This window comes from Urtica dioica, chromosome 11 (genome assembly GCF_054948205.1).
Source record: "Urtica dioica subsp. dioica isolate 48M chromosome 11, U.dioica_male_clone48M_v1_H2, whole genome shotgun sequence".
NCBI classification, from domain to species: domain Eukaryota; kingdom Viridiplantae; phylum Streptophyta; class Magnoliopsida; order Rosales; family Urticaceae; genus Urtica; species Urtica dioica.
Window position 1 is genome coordinate 3,414,883 of NC_142766.1, and position 22,130 is coordinate 3,437,012.

Below are 22,130 nucleotides of genomic sequence, written 5' to 3' on the forward strand. Positions count from 1 at the left end.
CTAGTAATCCTCCCTCGATGCCCTGCGAAAGGATGTGAGTGATCAAACCAATTTACAAGGTGGCTAGTCAAAATTGATGTATTGACATCTTGGCTTAGCATTAATGATGTGTCATTTACTTATAAAAGGAGATTTTTTGCGGCCTTCTCTTGAGGGAGTAAATTATCGTTTGGTTTATAACACCTTTGGATTTTACAAAAGTCTTAATGAAACTTAAATCCTAAACCAAAGACTAATCATAAACTTGTTTCAACTTATATAGGCAATATGTCTCTCAACCATCTCTCTATCTTTCTTTCCTCGATCAAACTCGAAAACGAAAACTACGTAGATTCGAAACGTAACCTCAACATAATACCTACCGTTAACAAGCACAAATGGGTACTCACCACCCCATGTCCTCCTCTGACGAATGATGATTCAACTCAAGAGGACAATGACGCCTTAGCGGCCAGGCTTCGATCCGATGAGATTGTGAGGTGCTATATCTTGGCATCTATGAACAATATGCTGAAAGAGCAACATCGTGACATCGAGACTGCCGCTGACATGCTCTACAATCTCCTTGAGATGTTTGGAGGGCAAAGGCGTCAAACAAGGCTACAAGCAGTCCGACAGTTTATGAACTGTCATATGCAGGCTAGGACTCCTGTTAGAGACTTCATGAAACTGATCATTAGTTTTCTGAATAAAATGGAAATCCTAGGATCTGAGATTGATGGGAAGAATATCATAGATATGATCTTAGAAACTCTCCCCGCATCTCTTGATACCTCCAAGATGAACTACTTCATAAACAAGCTAGAGTACACTGTTACCAAGCTTATGAAGGGACTTCACACTGTTGTAGGTCTCACTAAGAGAAAGAGGAATCAAGGAGAGGAACATGCTACTGAGCAAAAAGCCTCTGCCTCTGGAACTAAGAACAGACCTTACAAAGCCGATAAAAAGAACTGTCCTGCCTATCTCAAAGCAAAGGAACATAGTATTGTACTAGTTACCGAAGCATGCTTAGTAGCTGATAATGTATCAACGTGGATTCTTGACTCCGCTGCTACTAACCATATTTGTTGTTCCTTGAATGGTTTCAAGAAAACCAAATCCTTAGAGGAAGGCGAGTTCTGTTTCAAATGGGGTGATGGGAGCCTGGTGTCTGCAAAGGCTGTGGGATCCGTGACGCTGTCTTTTGAAGACCGCACTTTAAACTTGAATAATGTTTATTTTGTTCCTACCTTTGGGAAGAACTTAATATCCGTTGCTCGTCTTCGTGAGCAAGATTATTGTTTAAAGTTTATTAAGAATGGAATTCGTATTTTTGATAATTCTTTTGTCACTGATGCATGTATGAAGAATGCTCTTTTCTACATCTATCCCACTCAACCTTCTCTTTTAGACACCGAAATGGATAATGATCTAATTAGGGAGCCAAACAAGATCAAACTTTCTGAATCCTCCGATCTAACAAAATCAACACACCTATGGCACTTAAGACTTGGTCATATCAGTCTAGAAAGGATTAAGAGACTTGTGAGGGATGGTCCACTCCAAGCCTCTGCAATAGGTTCACTACCTACTTGTGAATCCTGCATAGAAGGAAAAATGACTAAGCGACCTTTCTCCGATAAGGGTCGAAGAGCCACTGAGTTGCTGGAACTGATACATTCTGATGTATGTGGTCCGCTCAGCCAACAGGCACGTGGAGGATACGAATACTTCGTTACCTTCACCGATGATTACTCACGATATGGGTTTGTCTATTTGCTCAAACACAAATCCGAGACCTTTAACATATTTAAGGTCTTTAGGGCTTTAGTGGAAAAGCAAACTGGCAAAGTGATCAAAACCCTTCGATCCGATCGAGGTGGTGAGTATATGTCTGGAGAGTTCGATGACTTTCTTAAAGAAGAAGGTATCGCTTCTCAGCTTACCGCACCTGGCACACCTCAACAAAACGGAGTGTCAAAGAGAAGGAACCGAACTCTAATGGAGATGGTTAGATCAATGATGAGTTACTCATCACTCCCTCCTTCCTTTTGGGGATATGCCCTCGAAACAGCCGCTTATATTCTGAACCAAGTTCCGTCCAAGACGGTTCCTGGTACTCCTTATGAAAGATGGACTGGCCGTAAAGTAAGTTTGGGCCACATCCGAATTTGGGGTTGCCCTGCACATGTGCTAAGGCAAAAGACTAGCAAGTTGGCTAGTAGGTCAGAAGTGTGCCTGTTTGTGGGATATCCAAAGTAAACCAAAGGTTTCATTTTCTATAGTCCCGAGGACGATAAGACTTTCGTTAGCACGAATGCTCGTTTCCTTGAGGAGGACTTCATGAAGGATGCGAAACCTAGAAGCAAAATTGTGCTTGAAGAAAAGTTGGGAGAGGAAGCTTCTACCTCATCTGTAAGAACTGTTCTTACCCCAGCTGAAACACAACCTAACTCATCAAAATCTCGTCAAGTAGTACTTCGACGTAGTGGGAGGGCTACTCAAAAGCCTGACAGGTACATGTCCTATGGAGACTCTCTCGTAGCTGTCTCTGACATGGATGATCCTGTTTCCTATAGCCAAGCGATGGCTTGTTCTGAATCAAACCTTTGGCTTGATGCCATGAGAGTTGAAATGCACTCGATGTATGTCAACAATGTCTGGAAACATGTAGACCTTCCTGTAGGGATTAAACCCATAGGGTGTAAGTGGATATACAAGAAGAAAAGGGGTCCTGATGGGAACGTCGAGACGTTCAAAGCACGACTTGTGGCGAAGGGTTATACCCAACAAGAAGGGATTGACTATGAAGAAACCTTCTCTCCAGTCGCGATGCTTAAATCCATCCGCATACTCCTATCCATAGCTGCAGCTCTCGACTATGAGATCTGGCTAATAGATGTCAAGACAGCTTTTCAGAATGGCAATCTTGACGAGGGCATTTACATGGCTCAACCAGACGGTTTCGTGGAAAAAGGTCAAGAGACCAAGGTTTGTGAGTTACTTAAGTCCATTTATGGACTAAAGCAAGCATCTAGGTCATGGAATATTAGATTCGATGAAACTGTGAAAAGCTTCGGCTTTGAACAGTCAATAGATGAGCCTTGTGTTTACAAGTTAATACACGAAGGCAAAGTTGTGTTTCTGGTACTATATGTCGATGATATACTACTCATTGGTAATGACGTGGGTAAGTTATCTGATGTTAAGGTCTGGCTGGCAAAGCAATTCGATATGAAGGATCTAGGAGAAGCCGCGTACATTCTGGGGATCCAAATCTTTCGAGATAGGAAAAACCGGACCCTTTCGCTCTCTCAAGCATCTTATATTCATAAGGTGATGGATCGCTTCTCGATGCAAGACTCCAAGAAGGGCCAAACACCCTTTAGGCATGGAGTTTCACTCTCTAAGGACTAGTCTCCCAAGACTGCACAAGAGATTGAAGACATGAGGAAAATTCCTTACGCCTCTGCTGTAGGAAGCCTCATGTATGCTATGCTTTGCACTAGACCTGACATCTGTTTCGTCGTTGGCATAGTTAGCCGTTTCCAATCCAACCCTGGACCCGAGCACTGGATTGCTGTTAAGCATGTTCTTAAGTATCTTCGAAGAACTAGGAACTTGATGCTTACATACTCAGGTACTGACCTGACTATGACGGGATATACCGACTCCGATTTTCAAGCGGATAAGGATTCCAGGAAATCCACTTTGGGATCTGTGTTCATCCTTAATGGTGGAGCTGTTGTTTGGAGAAGTATTAAGCAATCTTGCATTGCTGACTCCACAATGGAAGCAGAATATGTGGCTGCTTGTGAAGCATCCAAAGAGGCTGTATGGCTTAGAAAACTCCTTAAGTATTTGGAAGTTGTTCCAAACGTCGACGAGCCCATGACCCTTTATTGTGATAATAGTGGGGCTGTCGCTAACTCGAAGGAACCTAGAAGCCAAAAGCGCTCTAAGCATATTGAGAGGAAATACCATTTGATTCGAGAGATCGTGCAGCGCGGAGACGTAGAAGTGAAGAAGATCTCAACGGTGGACAACCTCGCAGATCCATTCACCAAGGCCCTAGCGAACAAGGTCTTCGACCAACATCGTGAGGGATTAGGCATGAAAGACTACACACATCTTCTTTGAGTCAAGTGGGAGTTTGTTTTCAATGGTTCCCACAAGAAGAGTTGTAGTCTTTATTTTGTACATTTGATGTAATAAAGTCTCATGAAGACTCTTGCTTGTAATTGCCTATTCATTTAATAATAAAGTTGAAACGTTCATTCATTCTTTCTTTGTTTGAAGCTTTATGATAAAACCTTAGTCTTTTAGTCCATAAACAAACTTAACAACTTTCGAAGAGACAAATGTAGATTTGCATGAACAAACTCTTCGTAGTTTGCTTAAAACGATATATTCGCAATCTTAGGGTCAAAGGACTATTGACCTCAGTACGATTGTTAGAAGAATCTATGATGTCTGGTTATGAGGCATTGAGAGTTGGAGACTCTATAGTTCTTCTAGGTATCTTCCGAAGGTACTGAATTGACCAGTGTACTTCTAGAGACAAGATAAGAACAAACCATTTAACCTCTTATGTCTCAAAGTCACTATGTATGAATTGCAGCATGCTTACCTTAATCCTGAAATGAGACATGCCATTTCACACCTTAGTATTCTCATTTGAGAAAGTCAGAGTTCGGACTCACTATGTGATTCCGAACAAGGCCTATTGGTGAAGTACTAAGTTGTGAGTATGTCATGAGTAACTTTGTGAAGTTCTCATAGATATGGAATTCATGTACAAGATTGCTGAAATGCAATGTATGTCACCTCATGCTTTGTTCCTTGGAGTGTGAATAAATGAACTGGCCAGTGTCCAAATTGAGTCCTGACTCTTTTGGATGAAACAATGTGACTTGTTAGCTCCTCGTTAATACATTGTTTCTAACTTATTCACAAGCGACAAAGGAGTTGAGGAAATAACAGCTAGAAGGTTAAAATGGTAATTTAGTAAATCCCGACTAGCTGATGACATTCATGAAGGGTAAACATAGATAATATTCAGTGGATCCGCTCATCATAATTAGGTCGAATTCTTGAGTAGAAAATAAATTCATTTGAACCGAGAGATTTTCAGTGTCAACTCTTTAGTGGAGTCAGTTGGCATTAAGCTAAACTTGGAAAAGGTTTGTGAACTTTTGAGTCCAAGTGTTTAGCTCAAGCTTTGTTCATTTGGGTCCATGAGGTCACTGTCACGAATCACATCGAGTAGGAATAGTTAAACTGGAAGCTAAGTCAAAACAAGAACGAAAATTGTCGAAAGGGTAATTTTGTCTTTTTGGACATGGCATGAAATGAATGTCAATAATTTTTTTGACAATGTCATATGATGACATATTATATCACACGGCCATAACATGTTTATTGGGCCTTGTGAATTAATTTCATTTCATAGAATTTTACTTGAAAATTCTTATGTTGTCATGAACAATTAAAGAAAAACCTAGAAAGCCTTTTTAGAAGGCTTTTGGCCGTCCAACCCAAGTGAATGGGAGACCAAATTTCGTGCAGCCCTTAGTGTGAAAGAGAGATTATTTTGTGCATTAATGTATTTAGATACTTGCCAAAAGAAAAAGAGGAAACAAATTTCCTCTAAGAGGAATCAAGATGGGCGCCCAAGTAGAGTCAAAAGAGGAAACAAATATGAAGATATCTTGGATCCTCTTTGGCCGTGTGAAATAAGGAGAAGAAAAGGAAATTGGCTCATGAATATGTGATATTCTATAGAAGAGGAAACTACCTTATTGAATGTGAGACCTCTCCTATAAATAGGAGCCTTATTCTTCACATTTCATTCATTCCAAGTGTTAGAGATTGAGAGCTTCTCTCTCTAGCTTGGCCGCCCCTCTCCTTTCTCTCTCTATTCAATTTCGATTTTTGTTTTGGCACCTAGGTCCTCATTTGACCTAGAGTTTAGCTCTGCGACTTCAAGACTCGTTCTTAAGTCGTAGTGTTTAAAAGTGCCCATTCACTGATTCCTTTATTTCGAGTGATTTAGTGATAGAAACTTTCGTGGTTGCTCGAGGTGCCGAGGAAAGAAAGAGAGACGTGTTGCGAGGGGAGACGAGCGTTGCAAACTTTCCAAAAGCTTCTTCAAGGTTCAAGCTTCAAGAAAGGCAAATAAACTTCTTAGCTTATAATAGTTTTTAATTACATGTACTTGCACTTGTCTAGGTTAGTAAAAAAAAACCGTTTTTACTTGTAAAAGAAAAATTTTAAAATTCCGCCGCTTACCGAAGCGTTAAACTTTTTCTTAAACCCTAGATCGATTCCAACAAAAAGATGGCGCGTATTTTTTATTTTTTTTTAAAGGAAAAAATTAATGTGTAATAATTGTATTATTTGGTCGATCAAAAGGTTGACTACATGTTGATGTTAGCCGATTTTAATAAAGGATAACCTAGTAATTTGCCAAATGAATAATAAAGTCACGTCATCATTAATGACTAGATTTGAAACTTGGGTGAAATGTTGGCAATAGATTACAATGTTAGGATTTTAAATCCCTAAAATTAATCCTAATTCAATTCTAGAGAAACCAAACCATAGATCTTAATAGCGGAAGCGTACCTGAATCAATGGATTGCAAACACCAAGAGTTGGATGGTCTTCTGATTGCAGTTTGTCTGAGTCTGGAGAATTCTTGTTGACGGAGACACAAGAAAATTATCGTATGTACTGTAATAAGGGACCTACCCTGTTATTAATAACTGCCAGGCAGTTACTAATAACTGTTGCTTATTTCTAATTTGGCCCCTCATCAAATTAGATTAGCACTTACGGTAGCCACATAATAACTTCATGACAAATATGTCCTTAAGTCACAAATTTTATTCAAAATTAGACCACATCACTTTTGACTTGATTAATAATGATATAATACATTTATTTAATGACATTAGTAGTCCCAAAATTATTCAAACAATCTCCCACTGGACTACGCATGTATAAAATAATGTGTCAACCTTAGCGCGCAGAAAATGTTTGTCATTATCATGATGTGACATGTTACAATCTCATCCATCAATTACATCAATATAGGATCAAAGTTGTTTTCATTGTATCAATCACAACTAAACACGTCAATGGTCACATACATCAATATAATCAAATGACATAGATCAATCATGAATATGTGGTAGATAAAATTATATGCAAGGTGATCTATTCATATCAATTTTATCTGATCCTACTTTAAAGAGATCAAACTTTATCCTGAATATGCAAAATGTAATAAACTAATACCATAAATCTGATCAGAAACAATAAATATGTGTGTTTACAAACAACACAAGCAAACATAAAGCACACAACATAAATAAAACAAATAAACAAACTCCCACCGAATCTAGATATCTTGAAGCTCTACAACACCCATATGAGAAGTGTGTTCGTGAAAGACCTTCGGTGGTAGACCCTTTGTAAGAGGGTCCGCTATCATGGAGTTTGTTCCTAAATGCTCTATGTAAATCTGTCCACTTTGCACTCTTCCCTTAACAACTAAGAACTTGATGTCGATATGTTTCGACTTCGACGAGCTCCTGTTGTTGTTGGAATACATTATGGCTGATTTATTGTCACAATATAACTTAAGCGGCCTTTCAATTCCTTCCACAAGACGCAGCCCCGTAACAAAATTCCTCAGTCATATACCATGGTTGGATGCCTCATAACATGCTACGAATTCTGCTACCACGGTGGATGAAGTTATAAGAGTCTGTTTTGCACTTTTCCATGATATAGCTCCACCACCCAACAAATAGACATAGCCTGATGTGGATCTCCTACTATCTTGGCATCCCACAAAATCGGAGTCAGAATAACCAATGATCTCCAAATGGTCTGACCTCCTATATGTGAGCATGTGATCTTTTGTTCTTTTCAAGTACTTCATGACTCGTTTGACTGCTTTCCAATGATCCATACCTGGATTGCTTAAGTATCTGCCTAAAACTCCAACAATATACGCAATATCTGGACACGTACAAACCTGAGCATACATAAGACTCCCAATTGCCAATGCATAGGGAATCTTTTCCATTGCTTGAATCTCAAGAACTCTTTAGGACATTGATTGAGACTGAATTTGTCTCCTTTAGCAACAGGGGTGTCTCCTGGTTTACAATCATACATGCCAAATCTTTTAGGCACTTTATCGATGTAGCTCTTTTGTGATAATCCAAGTAAACCTCGAGAACGATCTCGGTAAATCTGGATTCCTAATACAACAGAGGCATCACCAAGATCTTTCATCTCAAAATGATTTGATAGAAATTTCTTGGTTTCATGCAACATGCATTTATCGTTAGTGGCAAGTAGTATGTCATCGACATACAAAACCAGGAACATATGTTTAGTTCCATTGAACTTGTGATACACACAATCATCAACAACATTGCTCTCAAAACCATACGAGAGAATCACGTGATGAAATTTATGGTACCATTGACGGGAAGCTTGCTTTAGTCCATAAATGGATTTTGTCAATTTGCAAACCATCTTCTTTGGGTCTCCCAACACAAAGTTTTCAGGTTGCACCATATAGATTGTTTCTTCAATGTCTCCATTGAGAAACACCGTCTTGACATCCATTTGATGGAGTTCCATATCAAAATGTGCAACAAGTGCCATGATTGTCCGAAAAGAGTCCTTTGATGAAACTGGAGAAAAGGTCTCTTTAAAGTCAATCCCTTCCTTTTGAGTATAACCTTTTGCTACAAGACGAGCCTTATACCTCTCCACATTACCCTTCGAATCCCTTTGGTTTTAAAAATCCATTTGCAACCAATAGGTTTCTTTCCTTCAGGCAATGGGACAAGTTCCCAAACTTTATTGTCTTACATAGACTTATACTCTTCATTCATCGCTTCAATCCACTTTACAGAGTTTGTATCATTCATGGCATTTTGGAAGTTGACAGGGTCATCTTCCATCACACCACAACCATCCTCATTTTCGAGAAGAAAAACTATGTAATCATCTGGTATAGCATTTCTCCTTTCTCTAGTGGATCGCCGCAAAGGCACTTGATCTTGAGGTTGTTGAGTTTGTACCTTTGATGGTTGAATGACAATGTCTTGTTGCTCTTGATTGATGACAGGAACAGAATCCTGAACATTATCAAAAGTAACTGGAATAGGAATCAAACTTTCCTCAATAGAAATTGTTGAGTCCAAATCCTCCTGAAAGACAAAGTCTTTTTCTTTACTTCTCCCACCAAACTCAATATCCTCAAAGAACGTTGCAGTTCCCGTCTCAAAGATTGTCTTAACTTTAGGATCATAAAACTTATACCCCCTTGATCGCTCAGGGTACCCAATAAAGTAACTGCTTACTGTTTTGGTATCCAATTTCTTTTCACTCGGCCTATAAGGCCTTGCTTCAACAGGACAACCCCAAATATGAAAATTCTTTAAACTAAGCTTTCGCCCGGTCCAAAGCTCATAAGGTGTTTTGACAGCGGCTTTAGTTGGTACCCTATTTAAAATTTAGGCTGCGGTCTTCAGTGACTCTCCCCAGCGTGATTCTGGTAAGGTTGAATGACTAATCATACTCCTTACCATATCCATAAGAGTCCGACAACACCGTTCATTCTTGGCGACCCAGGCATAGTGTATTCTGGGACGATACCACACTCATCTAGGTATCTAACAAATGGTCCCGGACGTTGTTCACCTGAGCCGTCATATCTACCATAGTACTCACCACCACAGTCAGATTTGACTTTCTTTATCCTTTTATTAAGTTGGTTTTCAACTTCGGCTTTAAACGATTTGAACACGTCCAATACTTGGGACTTATCATGAATAAGAAAAATGTATGCATATCTTGAATAATCGTCTATGAATGATACAAAATATTGTTGACCATTCCATGAAGGAGTAGGAAATGGTCCACAAATGTCCGTATGTATCAACTCTAAGACGTCTGTTTCCCTTAATGCACCTATTTTCTTCTTTATAGTCTGTTTTTCTTTGATACATGCAACACATATATCAAAGTCCAAAAAATCAATTTGATCCAAAATTCCTTCGGAAACAAGCCTTTCAATTCTATTTCTAGAAATGTGACCTAATCGCTTGTGCCATAAAGAACTTGAATTCTCATTGCTTAATTTGCGCTTAGTACCACGTGATTCCACATTCAAGGTTTCATTATAAGAAGCAACAGTTTCAAGCATATAAACATTGACATAAATAAGAAGTGAACCGGTCCCAACAACTTTAGAATTAATAGATAAACTGAACACATTGTCTTGAAATGAACAATAATATCCTAATTTGTCTAAATAAGAAACGGAAACCAAATTCCTTCTAAACGACGGTACAACAAAAGTATCTATTAAATCCAAATAATAACCAGTACTTAATATCAATCTAAAATGCCCAATTGCTTCCACATCTACCGACTTGCAATCACCAACATAGATGCGTCTCTCGGCATCACTTGGCCTTCGGTAGCTCAGGCAACCCTGCATCGAAACACTTATGTTGGAAGTAGCACCATAATCTAACCACCAAGTGTTTCTAGGTACTGAAGCCAAATTAACCTTAGAACAGACTAAAGCAAGGAATGTACCTTTCTTCTGACGCCATATGCGATACTTAGGACATTCCTTCTTCTCGTGTCCATGCTTCTTGCAAAAGAAACAACCCTCTGGAAGTTCCTGTTGGGCTTGTTTCTTTAGTGCTAGACCTTTATCTTTAGCAGCCTCATTTTTCCTCTTGAGATTCTTACTTTTAGAGGTACTTGCGAAATGAGCACTTTCGTCTTATCTTGCTTCAATCTTTCCTCCTCTTGAACAGAAAATGAAATGAGCTCGTTAAGAGACCATTTCTCTTTCTGGCAGTTATAACTGACCTGAAATTGACTGAATTTAGGAGGGAGAGATATAAGAACCAAATGGACAAGCAAGTCATCCAATAACTCAAGTTTGAGTCCTTTCAACTTTGAAGCAATATGAGACATTTCCATAATGTACTCCCTTATGTTTTCATTGCCCTTGAACTTCATTGAAATAAGCTTCTTTAAAAGAGTGCTCGTTTCAGCCTTATCGCTCTTTTCAAAGCGTTTTTCGATTTCGGAAAGAAAATCTTTGGCATTGGTGATCTGTTTAGACACCGCACCCCTAAAAGCTTCAGGTATGCCGCGCTTGATGATCATAAGACTCATTCGGTTACAACGGTCCCACTTCTCATAGATCCGCCTATCATCGGCGGAACTAGCATCCGTAAGAGAAGCCGTTTTATCCATTCTAAGCGATAAGTCAAGATCCATGCAGCCAAGAATAATCATCATGTTCTCCTTCCAATCCTTAAAGTTGTTACCATTAAGGACCGGAACCGAATTGAGATTAGCAGATACAGTAGCAACAGCTGAAATAGAACAATACAATCACATAAACATATATACACAAAACTTTAACCTTAATAAGCAATAAAATTCAAATAATGGTAAATCCCATCTCAAGATACCTAATGCAACATCAATATCAAGTCTTTGGACAATAATATTAACTGCTAACGGTATTCTTGTTGTAATGTCAAACACTAACAATAAGGCTCGTAAAAAATTAACCTATCTTTGAATCGATCAATTATTCACAAGTAAAAATTTACTATTGTTACATGTTTAGCATCACAAATATGTATATGTAATTTGGCCAGTCACTAATCTTTCTTTGGGTCGACTAATATCTGCATAAATTAACACATACACAACATCCAAAAAATTTCATAAATAATCTACACAAGAGAGGTCACTTTGGCGACATTTTTGTTTCAATTATTTATTAGAAATAATAGACAAATATTTATTTATAATATACCATTAATTTGAATAACATAAGCTTAATATGCTTAATGTCATATATGCATTAATGTATATAAAAAAAATAATGTACTGAGAACCGAAGTACTGATGAATTGTCAAAAGAAAAATAAAGCTAAAGTTGTAGACTGGACCCATAGATTGCAAACACCAAGAGTTGGATGGTCTGATACCAATTGTTAGGATTTTAAATCCCTAAAATTAATCCTAATTCAATTCAAGAGAAACCAAACCATAGATCTTAATAGCGGAAGCGTACCTGAATCCATGAATTGCAAACACCAAGAGTTGGATGGTCTTCTGATTGCAGTTTGCCCGAGTCTGGAGAATTCTTGTTGATGGGGATACAAGAAAATTATCGTACGTACTGTAATCAGAGACCTACCCTGTTATTAATAACTGCCAGGCAGTTACTAATAACTATTACTTATTTCTAATTTGGCCCCTCATCAAATTAGATTAGCACTTACGGTACCCACATAATAACTTCACGACAAATATGTCCTTAAGTCACAAATTTTATTCAAAATTAGACCACATCAATTTTGGCTTAATTAGTAATAACCTAATACATTTATTTAATGACATTAGTAGTCCCAAAATTATTCTAACATACAATACCAACGTTTCAAAAAGCTTAGTCCGGCTAATTTTTCATATCTTAATCTCCATATTTCATGATCTTGTATGCATATGTAACAAAATAGACATTGATCCGACATATTTGCAGGAGGAAATATCACAACATTAAAGGAAACTTGTCTGATATATATAGCATCACATAGCAAAACAGAATGGCTAAATAAAAAACAAGAGATATACATCGGACCATTTTCTTTTAATTTCTTTCTTAATTTACTCCAACAGCTTAATTTTGCGGACTTGCTTGTGCTGCAAGTATCACTGGCTGGATTGGCTGGTCCCAAATAAGGCTCCGGAGCTCCCTATTGATCGCCAATATCCCACTTTGCTTCGACTTGACCGAGCGATTCTTTGACTGCATCAACTTCTCTGTCTTCCTTCGAAGCCTCAACGGAATCCCCGTGACTCGGGCCCGCTTTGGCTTTGCTGCTGCGGGCCTTACGACACGGGTTCGGAAAAGGATTCTCTCCCGAGTGCGCTCCCTTGTTTCTGGATCGCCTGCGAACGTTAAAAAACCCGTTCGCAAGAGCCTCCAGAGCCCGAGCTGTCAATGGCCGGTTTCTCGTACTTTGCCTCCGATTCCCCGTAGCAATTTGCTCCATTGGATTGACATCCGCAGAAGCAACCGGTGCCTCGGAAACCACGACCTCCTTGTCACTGTCTGCCGGTTTATGGGATTCTCTCCCGACTGTTATCCCGTTATCCATAGATCGGTCCGGGTTTTTTGACGCTTCAGTCGCTTGCGTTGCGGAACAGTTGCGCATCAGAATTTTCAGCTTGATATCTTCTTCCGGGCCTTCGGAAACGGTGTTTGAGTTCTTCGGCTTGTGAATATCGGCGACTTGTTTCAAGCTCATTGAACTCTTGGAGCAATTCTGAGAGAGGTCTGATGTCTTTTCTTTTGCGCAAGCGGTTAATCTTCGTCTTTTCACCACTGGAACCACGGAATCCGAGTGTCCCGGCTTGGTTCTCCTTTGGAATTGATGCAGCAACGTTTTGTTGCCAGACATGCTTGTGTCCGTTTTGACTGCAGAATCTGAGTTGTTTTTCATCGGCGTTTGGTCTTTTCCACACATGTGACTGTTGGAGTCTTTGGATTTAGAGCTTTTCCTTTTTCCTTTCGGCGGCATATCAGAAGCATAATTCTCATGATGCTTCTTCAATGAGTCCACAGAGGCTACAGTTTTTCTCGGAAAACCAGACGACTCGGAAACCCCATTCCCTAACAACGGCAAACATCGCAAGTCTCTCACCTTTGACGGTTTTCCACCGAAAACCAGACTAGTATCGACGACAGTGAACTTCATCAAATTCGGGCCGCCTCCATCAGAGACACCCTTTTGTCTCCTGGCCTTGTCGCCCTGCTGGAACGGCTGCGATTGAGGACGCTTGAGCTTATCCAAACCATCCTCGGAAGAATCATCTTCACCGTCAACCAAATAGTTTTTCCTCTCGAAAGCTTCCCTGAACTCGGATGGTAAATATCTGAGCTCTCTTATGCTCACTGATTTCCCTTCGTACGGCAAACTGGTATCCACGACTGTGAACTTCATTTGGCACGAACTGCTTGCAGAACATACTCGGGGCTTCAGGTAGCAATGGCGTCGAGAACCGGACTGATCGTTTTGATCCGAACCCGCCTCCGGTGACCAACCATCTTTCTCAGCCGTGCCTCCGACTTCGGATTCCAGCTCAATAAGCTTCGGTTCCGATGCCACTTTGTTCAGAACATCGCTGACCGAATCAAAATAGTGCGCTCCTTTGGCGAGCTTCCTCCTCGAGAATTTCTTAATGCCCGGCATGAGAAAAACCAAGTAGTTTTTGGAGCTGACGTAGCCCTGGTTCTTGGGTTGCTCAGAGTGCCATCCCTTGGCCAGCAAACGAGGCCACACGGCATCCCAGAAGATGTCACTGCACCGCCCTTTACTCAGCCGAAACCCTCCGGTCAAAAGGTTAACAATTTCCTTGGAAGTCAACGAAGAGCAATCCTGACCCGTCGGTAATTGCTGCCCGATATCTTGATTGCTTCTTCCGGCATCCATTGCTATATCTGTGAGATCTTCCTTTCCTTTACCGATTCCGATCACTTCAACAAGAACGGGAACGCCAACAGTGGACTTCAGCAAGAATATATATTCTTCAAATGAAGTTTGTCCTTCTGCAAATGACTTGTATCCCTGATGACAACATCTCACAATGCATAAGTAATGATCCAAATAAACAAGCATGAATAAAAAATAAAAAATAAATAAAAAAAAAAAAGGTGATGGTAAATTATCATGTACCTCAAGCAAGGTTTTTTGAGATTCCTCAGAGACACAAGAAGATAGACGAGACAGCAATTCCTGTTGCCTCCACCCGGTAAAAATTTTCCGTCCAATCACACATTTTTTTCTTCTGACTTTCTTTCTGCTACGCGACCATCTTCGATGCGCTTCGGACCTATAAAATTTCCCATAGTAATACAACTGAATTGTGCCCACGTCTGTGTTCCCCATGAATCTCAAGATCTGAATGAAGTTCTTCCCAAATATGTATAAACCGAGGAGAAAGCTTTCAACTTCAGCATCATTCCACTGGGAAGTTCTCAAGCCAGGAACCGGATAAAAGCTCACGGGCTCAAAATTTTCTGATCTCGATTCACCCTTGGGAACATCAACACTGAGTTCGGAGCTTTTCTTTCTGGATGAAGACTGTCCTTTTTTGCAATTTCTAGCTTCTGAAGATGTATTCACATCAGATGGACCCTTGGTTTTTTTTATAGGTCCCGAACCTCTATCTTCAGTGTTATACTCATTATCAGCGACCCATGTGATCGGAACTGGTAAGCCCACCATAAAAGCGAGGGACATGTCGGCAGATTGGGAATCAAATGGGTTAGCCAGAAGCTCAAGACGCTCACATACTGTAATCATGGAAGGAATGTCGACTTGGTACTTCTCGCCAACTCGGGGATTCAATACAGGATCTCCAAAAACATTGTTTGCGTCAGGAGAATCCGGAGGGGTTAGATTCTCGATGGATGCATCTCCATTTCCGTCTCCGGAGCAATCATCCTTATGCTCTGTCGCCTGTGCATCCATCTGATAAACGAGCAGATTTTTTTCAACACAAAATTAGTCAGCACATGATTTCTTTTTGTAAAACGATACCCAAAAATAGAGGCTCTCTTTGCCCATTTCATAGGGACTGGTGACAATATTTGTATGAACTACTCTGAAGCTCGCATCAAATGACCAACTGACAATGGAAAGTATATCAAATCTTTTCGAATATATCTAGAAAGAAAAGCAGTTGGTTTAACATTTTGGTAACATGTCTGTATTAACTACATCTTATTTCATCTCTACACAGATTTATGTAGAATACAGTTTATGAATACATTTTATTTTTTCTGGCTCTTCATTCTTTTGTGCTGCCACTAGAAAGCTTAATTCCCTGATCAAACCCTGAGTTTTGGGGCGTGAAACCCATTACATTTACTAGACAGAAAGATATAATATGTAACGAGAAAATGATGATAAAATCTATGACCCGCCTTCGGTAATCACGAAATAAAAAAAATGTACCGAAGATATCCACATTTGAAAGTCAAGCACCAAGATGAAGCACAAGATCAACTCAAAACACATGATTAAGAGCGTTGAAAATACAAACAAAATAAATTGACCGTATAAACCGAAGCAAAGAGCTCCACGATTAATCAAGTGTTTACTTAGAACACAAAACGAGATTGATACGTAATGCCTACAGAAGAAAAGATTCGCATTCGCGAGCACGCTTAATTACTAGAACGTTACAGCAAAACGAAGAAAGAGATTCAATTATATTGACTGACCTCCGCTGGGAATGTGAAGGAAACGCCACGTGAGAAACAAAGCCTGAGAGAAATGGGTTTCGTCATTCATGTTACGCGAGTTTGATTCACACCTATTACCCAACACTTGCTACATATATGTATATATATACACAGAGAGAGAAGAGAGGGAGTGTTTTACCTTTCGTGGTTCAGCAGAGTCGAGTTTGTTGAGCAGAGAATTCAATGGGCTGATGATATGACTTTAAAGAGGGAGAGAGAGATTGTGACAAAGAGAATCAGTGCTGTGCGTGTTTTGTGTCGCAATTTGGTTGTTAAGAAGAAAGGGTCGAGAGAGAGAGAGAGAGAAGCGCCTTTGTGTTATAATAGCACACCTCAACGAGGCACTTTGGAGAGACTTTCACCAACAATACAATACGGTAAAAAAAAATAATAATAAATAAAATAAAATAAAATTTGACTTATTTTTATAATTTGCATCAAGAAGATGACACTACAAACTTGAAATTTATTGGCAAAACTCATAAACTATAATAAACTGGATTCGATTGTTCAAGTTTAAAAAATAAATAAATAAATAAAATAAAATAAAAAGAAATAAAAAATTGACGTATTTTTATAATTTGCATCAAGTTATTCTTCAACTTCGCTGATTCATATTTGTTGTCTTTCTAATTCCATTTTTACACTCAAAATTTTTTTATGAGTTTCTCTAGGTATATAGCCATTTCAAAACATTAAAATTACTAAATTTTCAATGTTTTTTTTTTAAAAAAATTAGCCAATAACTATGTTAACGGATATAAATTTACATTATTACCCATTTTGTTTTCCGCCAATAACTAACCATGAAATTTCTTTAAAAAAAAACTCACGTACAGATAATAAATCACGTATGTATAATGAATCTTTACTGCAAACAAGCCACCGATATCTAACATACACGCACACACACAGATTTCAAATAAATAAATAAGGGAAAGAAAAAAAAATAGAAGCTCAACGCGAGAAAGATGAAGAAGGAAAAAAAATACCGTTGTAAAAAGTGTTTTAGAACGGTTTTGTACCGTTGTAAAAAATTCTATAACGGTAAAAAAATCGTTGTAGAATCCTATGTTACTTCAACGGTTTAGAACAATTTAAGAGGCGTGGCATTTTTAACCATTTTTTTTGGACTTGATAGTTTTTTAGGGGTCAATTTTAATTGATATTTAGTCTACTCTTCCTTTTCTTAGAGAACTCGGTTAGTGAAATATGATTTCATCATCGGAACAAAATATACGAGCAACAAGATAGGTGAGAAATAAAATCCAATTATTCACTAAGCACAACATTCCAAAAAAAATGTTTTTGATTTTGTTTCCTAACATGTTGCTCGTGTATATTATGCATCTATGTTTCTCCCAAAAAAAAATTTGGGCTTTGAAGAGGCAATACTCATTTTTGCATCATTATTTCGTCTTTGGTGGCCTACAGAAATAGCATGAGAATTTTTATTCTTTAGGGATCTCTCACTCATAACTCTATACTCTATTATACAATTTATGTCAAATTAAACACTGTTATACAAAATTATATATTTAACAACAAAATTCTTATTCCTTATCGATATATTATTATAATAATTTTAACAAGTTTCTATACAGCACAATTTAGCCTATATATAAACGTGTATCTTTTATATCCACTCATATAATTTTTTTTATTCATTTTTGTATGCATTTAAAATAATTTTATGGAATCTCAACTCAGTTATTTGTATTGTGTTTTTCTTGACAATTTATTAAGTTACGATTATAATTATGTCATGTAATTTATATTAAAGTTTGTTTGTTTGTGTTATAATTGTATATCATATTAAAATTATTTTACATTCCAGCAATAATGTTAATTCGAATGATATGAAATATTTTAAGAGTATGGTATTTAATTTTGTTACAAATCATATAATTATAGATAAAATGTATAACTTGAAATAGCTTTGGGGATATTTTGATATTAATAATAGTAATTTAATATTGTTATATTTCCACCTTATTATAGAGTTAGTTTATAGCGGATTTATGTATTGTAAAATTTGTTATAACTAGTCAAATTTGTCATTCTTATTAAGGGAATAACCCAAGTTTCATTTTATTAAGCAAATAGCTCATATATTCGGCTCAGACCATAATGCTCTCACTTCCTTCGCGAAGAGGTTAATTTAATTAACGTACTGGAGTGAGTTAGGTTAATTAATTAACTTACTGGTTGAATATTAGCTTAGGTTCTGATTTTTGTTTGTTTGTGAGTAAAGTTAATTTACTAAATGATTGAATTAGGAATTATGTTAATTAATTGAATACTTTGAATATCAATTGACTTAAGTTCTTATTTTTGTAAATTTTTTGTGAATTTCAAATCATTCACGAATCAGTTAATTAATTAAACTAACTCGCTTCCATACGTTAATAAAATTAACCTATTCGCGAATTTACAGTGAATCAACAAAATAAGAGATTTTTCTTTCTCTTCTTCTTTTTCTGTGGCGAGGATTCATCGAGGCCTCCGTCGAACCGGTTCAACTCGAGGCGGAGAGTCAGCAGGAGACGAACGAGCTCGGTTGCTGAAATCTCGCCGGTGAAACGGTTATGCGAGAAATCCAGTCTTTGGACTCGCCGGAGCTTCGAGATCCCGGAGCAGGAGGGCGTGGCGGCGGCGGATGTGGTGGTGGAGTCTTCGTCGGAGAGGTTTGAGGCGGCGGGGAGAGGGAAGGAGTTAGAGTTAAAGGAGGTTGTGGATGATAGGGGTAGTTTAGGTAGTCTATTAAAGTTGAGCTATTTACTTAATAAAATGAAACATGAGTTAGTCCCTTAATATTGTTGAGTCAATTTGGCTATTCTTCAAAATAGCCCTTTTATGTATTTATAGTTTCATATTCAATTTTTATTATAGAATGTGAAATAGACATAGATTAGAGATAATTCAACTCTATTTTATTACATTTCACTTTGTTAGAAGTGAAATAGAGTGAGTTAGAGGTGATCTTAAATTTTCAAGTCGTTCTGTTTTAATATTAATGATCTCTTTGAAAACATGAAGTTCCTTTTATACAGTACGTGATTTTTATTCAATGGACATCTAATAAGCTTGTTGTATATAAACATGTAATTATTCTGACCATTATTTTTGTTATTCAATGTAATCATTATATGTATATAAACACAAACCCTATTATTTTTATAATTCTGGCTTCGATTACTTTTTAAATGAATCTCGAAGATATACTTAGTTGGAAAATAATGTGCGTACGTGGGACCTCTTAGACTTCATAGTTTATTTGTAAAATGGAAAAAAGTTTCGAATGATTATATTAATCTTTCTAATTACTTATTTAATGGTTAGGGTTCTTAAATGAAAATTTTCATCTAGACTTTGTTGGTCAAAGCTTATGTATACTCGGCTGACTCTTCTACATGTTGTAATAGATGCTTAGGTGTATTGCTGAGTCAGCACAGAATAAGTGAGTGACTGGTTGAGGAAACAATCTCAGTCGCATCATGTAGTTAGTATAAATACTCGTGTATTGTTATACCGTTAAGATTTTCAATACAATCTTTAAACACTTCTCTCAATATTATCAAGCTATTCATGGTATCAGAGCTTTAGGGGTCGAAATTCAGAGCATCAATGGTGGTTCAGCCATTAGTTCACGAAGAATGAATGTTTCAAGTCGCTCCTTATCTTAATTAATCTGCTTTTGTTGCGCTTGGATCGGAACAACTACGTTCTTTGCGTTCACAAGTGCTTCCAATAGTTCGAGCTTTCGACTCCATTCTTGAAGGAACGGCTCCGATTCCGGCACAGTTCATCGAGGTACAACCTAACATCATAGGGAAATTATTATGATAGATTTAAAGGAAAATATATTATTTCCTTATTTAATAGTGAGAGAATATCTCAACCATTATTATTTTTTCTCATCTTTATAACTAATTGTTAGATTTTTTCCATAAATCTAGCAACTAATTAAGAGAGAATATTGGAAAACAACTCCCTATTGTAGGCGCCCATAATGCTCTATTGGGCATAGGGATTTTTTAATTTTACAGCATACAAGAGGCCCAACTTAAAATTTAATTTATTAATTAATTACTTGATCTAACAACAATTAGACAAAAATAATTTTCCGAATGAGTGCTGCTTTACAATTTAAAATTACGAGATTGCAATCAATAAATCTTATTGTTACAATTTAAATGATGCGTCTATATTAGCGTCACTCCACAACATGAGCCGAGACTACACTCTTCTTATTACTAGAATTATGTTTTACTCATCGTAAGAGTGTCTATCCTTATAGTCAATTCATGAACTCAATCATCCAGGTCCAACTTGTACCGAGAAATGTCAATTCTTTTGTTATACATTTCTTGATACATATGAGCCCTAAGCATAATTACTTCCCTATCGAAAAAATCTTTCGTACAAACTTACTATGAAAGTGCGCGCAATCAATCTTTTCTGGAATCAACCATTAGGTGAGTGAACATTGACCTTCTCTCAGGAAGGCTAGATTCTGTATCTATGAATTGCTTTCCACTCTGATCATATCCGGAATTCCCGAGACATAAGTATTTAGGCATATGCATCTAGCCAGTAACGAATGAGTCAAAAACCCCGGTAATACAACCTAGAAGTTCGCGGACCTGGTTAGTATGTCGTAACAGTTGTTAGGATTTCTTACCCACGAGAAGATGTTTTTGTAAATTATCGCTGAAATATTAATAAAATAAATATTTGACATTTATAAGTTATTCGAATCGAAAGCGTTATTTCTTATATATTAAGATTTATCAAACATTCATCAACCCTTAGTCTCCGTATCAAACTGAGTCACATCTCCGACATCTGAGCTTGAGCGGTGAACTAAAGCTGATCGATGATTGGTTCATGCTGGGTAGCTGATTCTGAAATCATATATATGAAACACAGTGAATTTTGATCACTTAGTGAGAGTATTCTACACTTGTGGTAAGTGTACGACCTGAAAATATCTTGCTTGTAGATGTGTCATTTAAGGACCGTTACGACACACTAACCGAGATCACAAATAATGGTCACAGTGAGACTTGATCTAAATCCTGAAGTGATCATGGACACTGGATTATGTTACCGCACTCTTTTACTCACTCGCTAAAAGGCCACTATTATGCTAATCACAACTTATGTCTTGGGAGATTGTGGAACATGGTTCTAGTGGGAAGTGATTTACATATATGGAATCCAGCCTTCCTGAAAGAAGATAAATGTTCTCTCACCTAAGGTTTGATTCCATAACCGATAGATTGCACGCAATTCCGAAGTTTGTACGTTCCGAAGAATCTTTCAATAGGGAATCAACAATGCATAGGTCTTATAGGTGTCAAGATTGTTGGAATTGATCTAGGGTTAAGAAAAAGTTTAACGCTTCGAGCAAGCGGCGAAATTTAAAATTTTTCTCTTAAACGAGTAAAACGATTTTACTAACCTAGACAACGAGCAAGTACATATAAATTAAAAACTATTATGAGCATAAATTATTTACTAACCTTTGAGAAGCTTGAACGTTGAGAAGCCTTCGGAAGGTTGAAAACATTTTGAAAACTTAATTGATTTGGATGGCAAAATATATCCAAGTTTGAAAACGAAAACGGTTTTTCAAAATTCAAACTAGTTTTGTAAAAATTCAATTTCAATTAAACTTTCAAAAATCAAAACATTTTAATCTTTTACATTATGTTTATAATCTTATAAAAAAAAGCATTTTTGCTCAAGAAAATTT

The 22,130-nt window shown here is 37.6% G+C and overlaps 2 protein-coding genes and 1 pseudogene across 2 annotated transcripts; all 3 read right to left on the bottom strand.

The window, feature by feature from the left end:
• Positions 1-7,387: 7,387 nt before the first annotated feature.
• LOC149380710 (secreted RxLR effector protein 161-like) lies at positions 7,388-7,963 on the bottom strand. The gene is made up of 2 exons (XM_089601182.1): positions 7,693-7,963; positions 7,388-7,605 (listed from the first exon to the last, which is right to left on the bottom strand). Exons 1-2 carry the CDS (start codon positions 7,961-7,963, stop codon positions 7,388-7,390), a joined length of 489 nt encoding a protein of 162 aa, XP_089457308.1.
• A 2,518-nt stretch (positions 7,964-10,481) lies between these two features.
• LOC149380711 (uncharacterized) lies at positions 10,482-11,412 on the bottom strand (annotated as a pseudogene).
• A 1,102-nt stretch (positions 11,413-12,514) lies between these two features.
• On the bottom strand, positions 12,515-16,683 carry LOC149380712 (uncharacterized). The gene is made up of 4 exons (XM_089601648.1): positions 16,509-16,683; positions 16,349-16,391; positions 14,796-15,593; positions 12,515-14,687 (listed from the first exon to the last, which is right to left on the bottom strand). The coding sequence occupies exons 3-4, from the start codon at positions 15,591-15,593 to the stop codon at positions 12,813-12,815; spliced, it is 2,673 nt and encodes an 890-aa protein (XP_089457774.1). The 5' UTR covers positions 16,349-16,391; positions 16,509-16,683; the 3' UTR covers positions 12,515-12,812.
• Between the last annotated feature and the right edge of the window lie 5,447 nt (positions 16,684-22,130).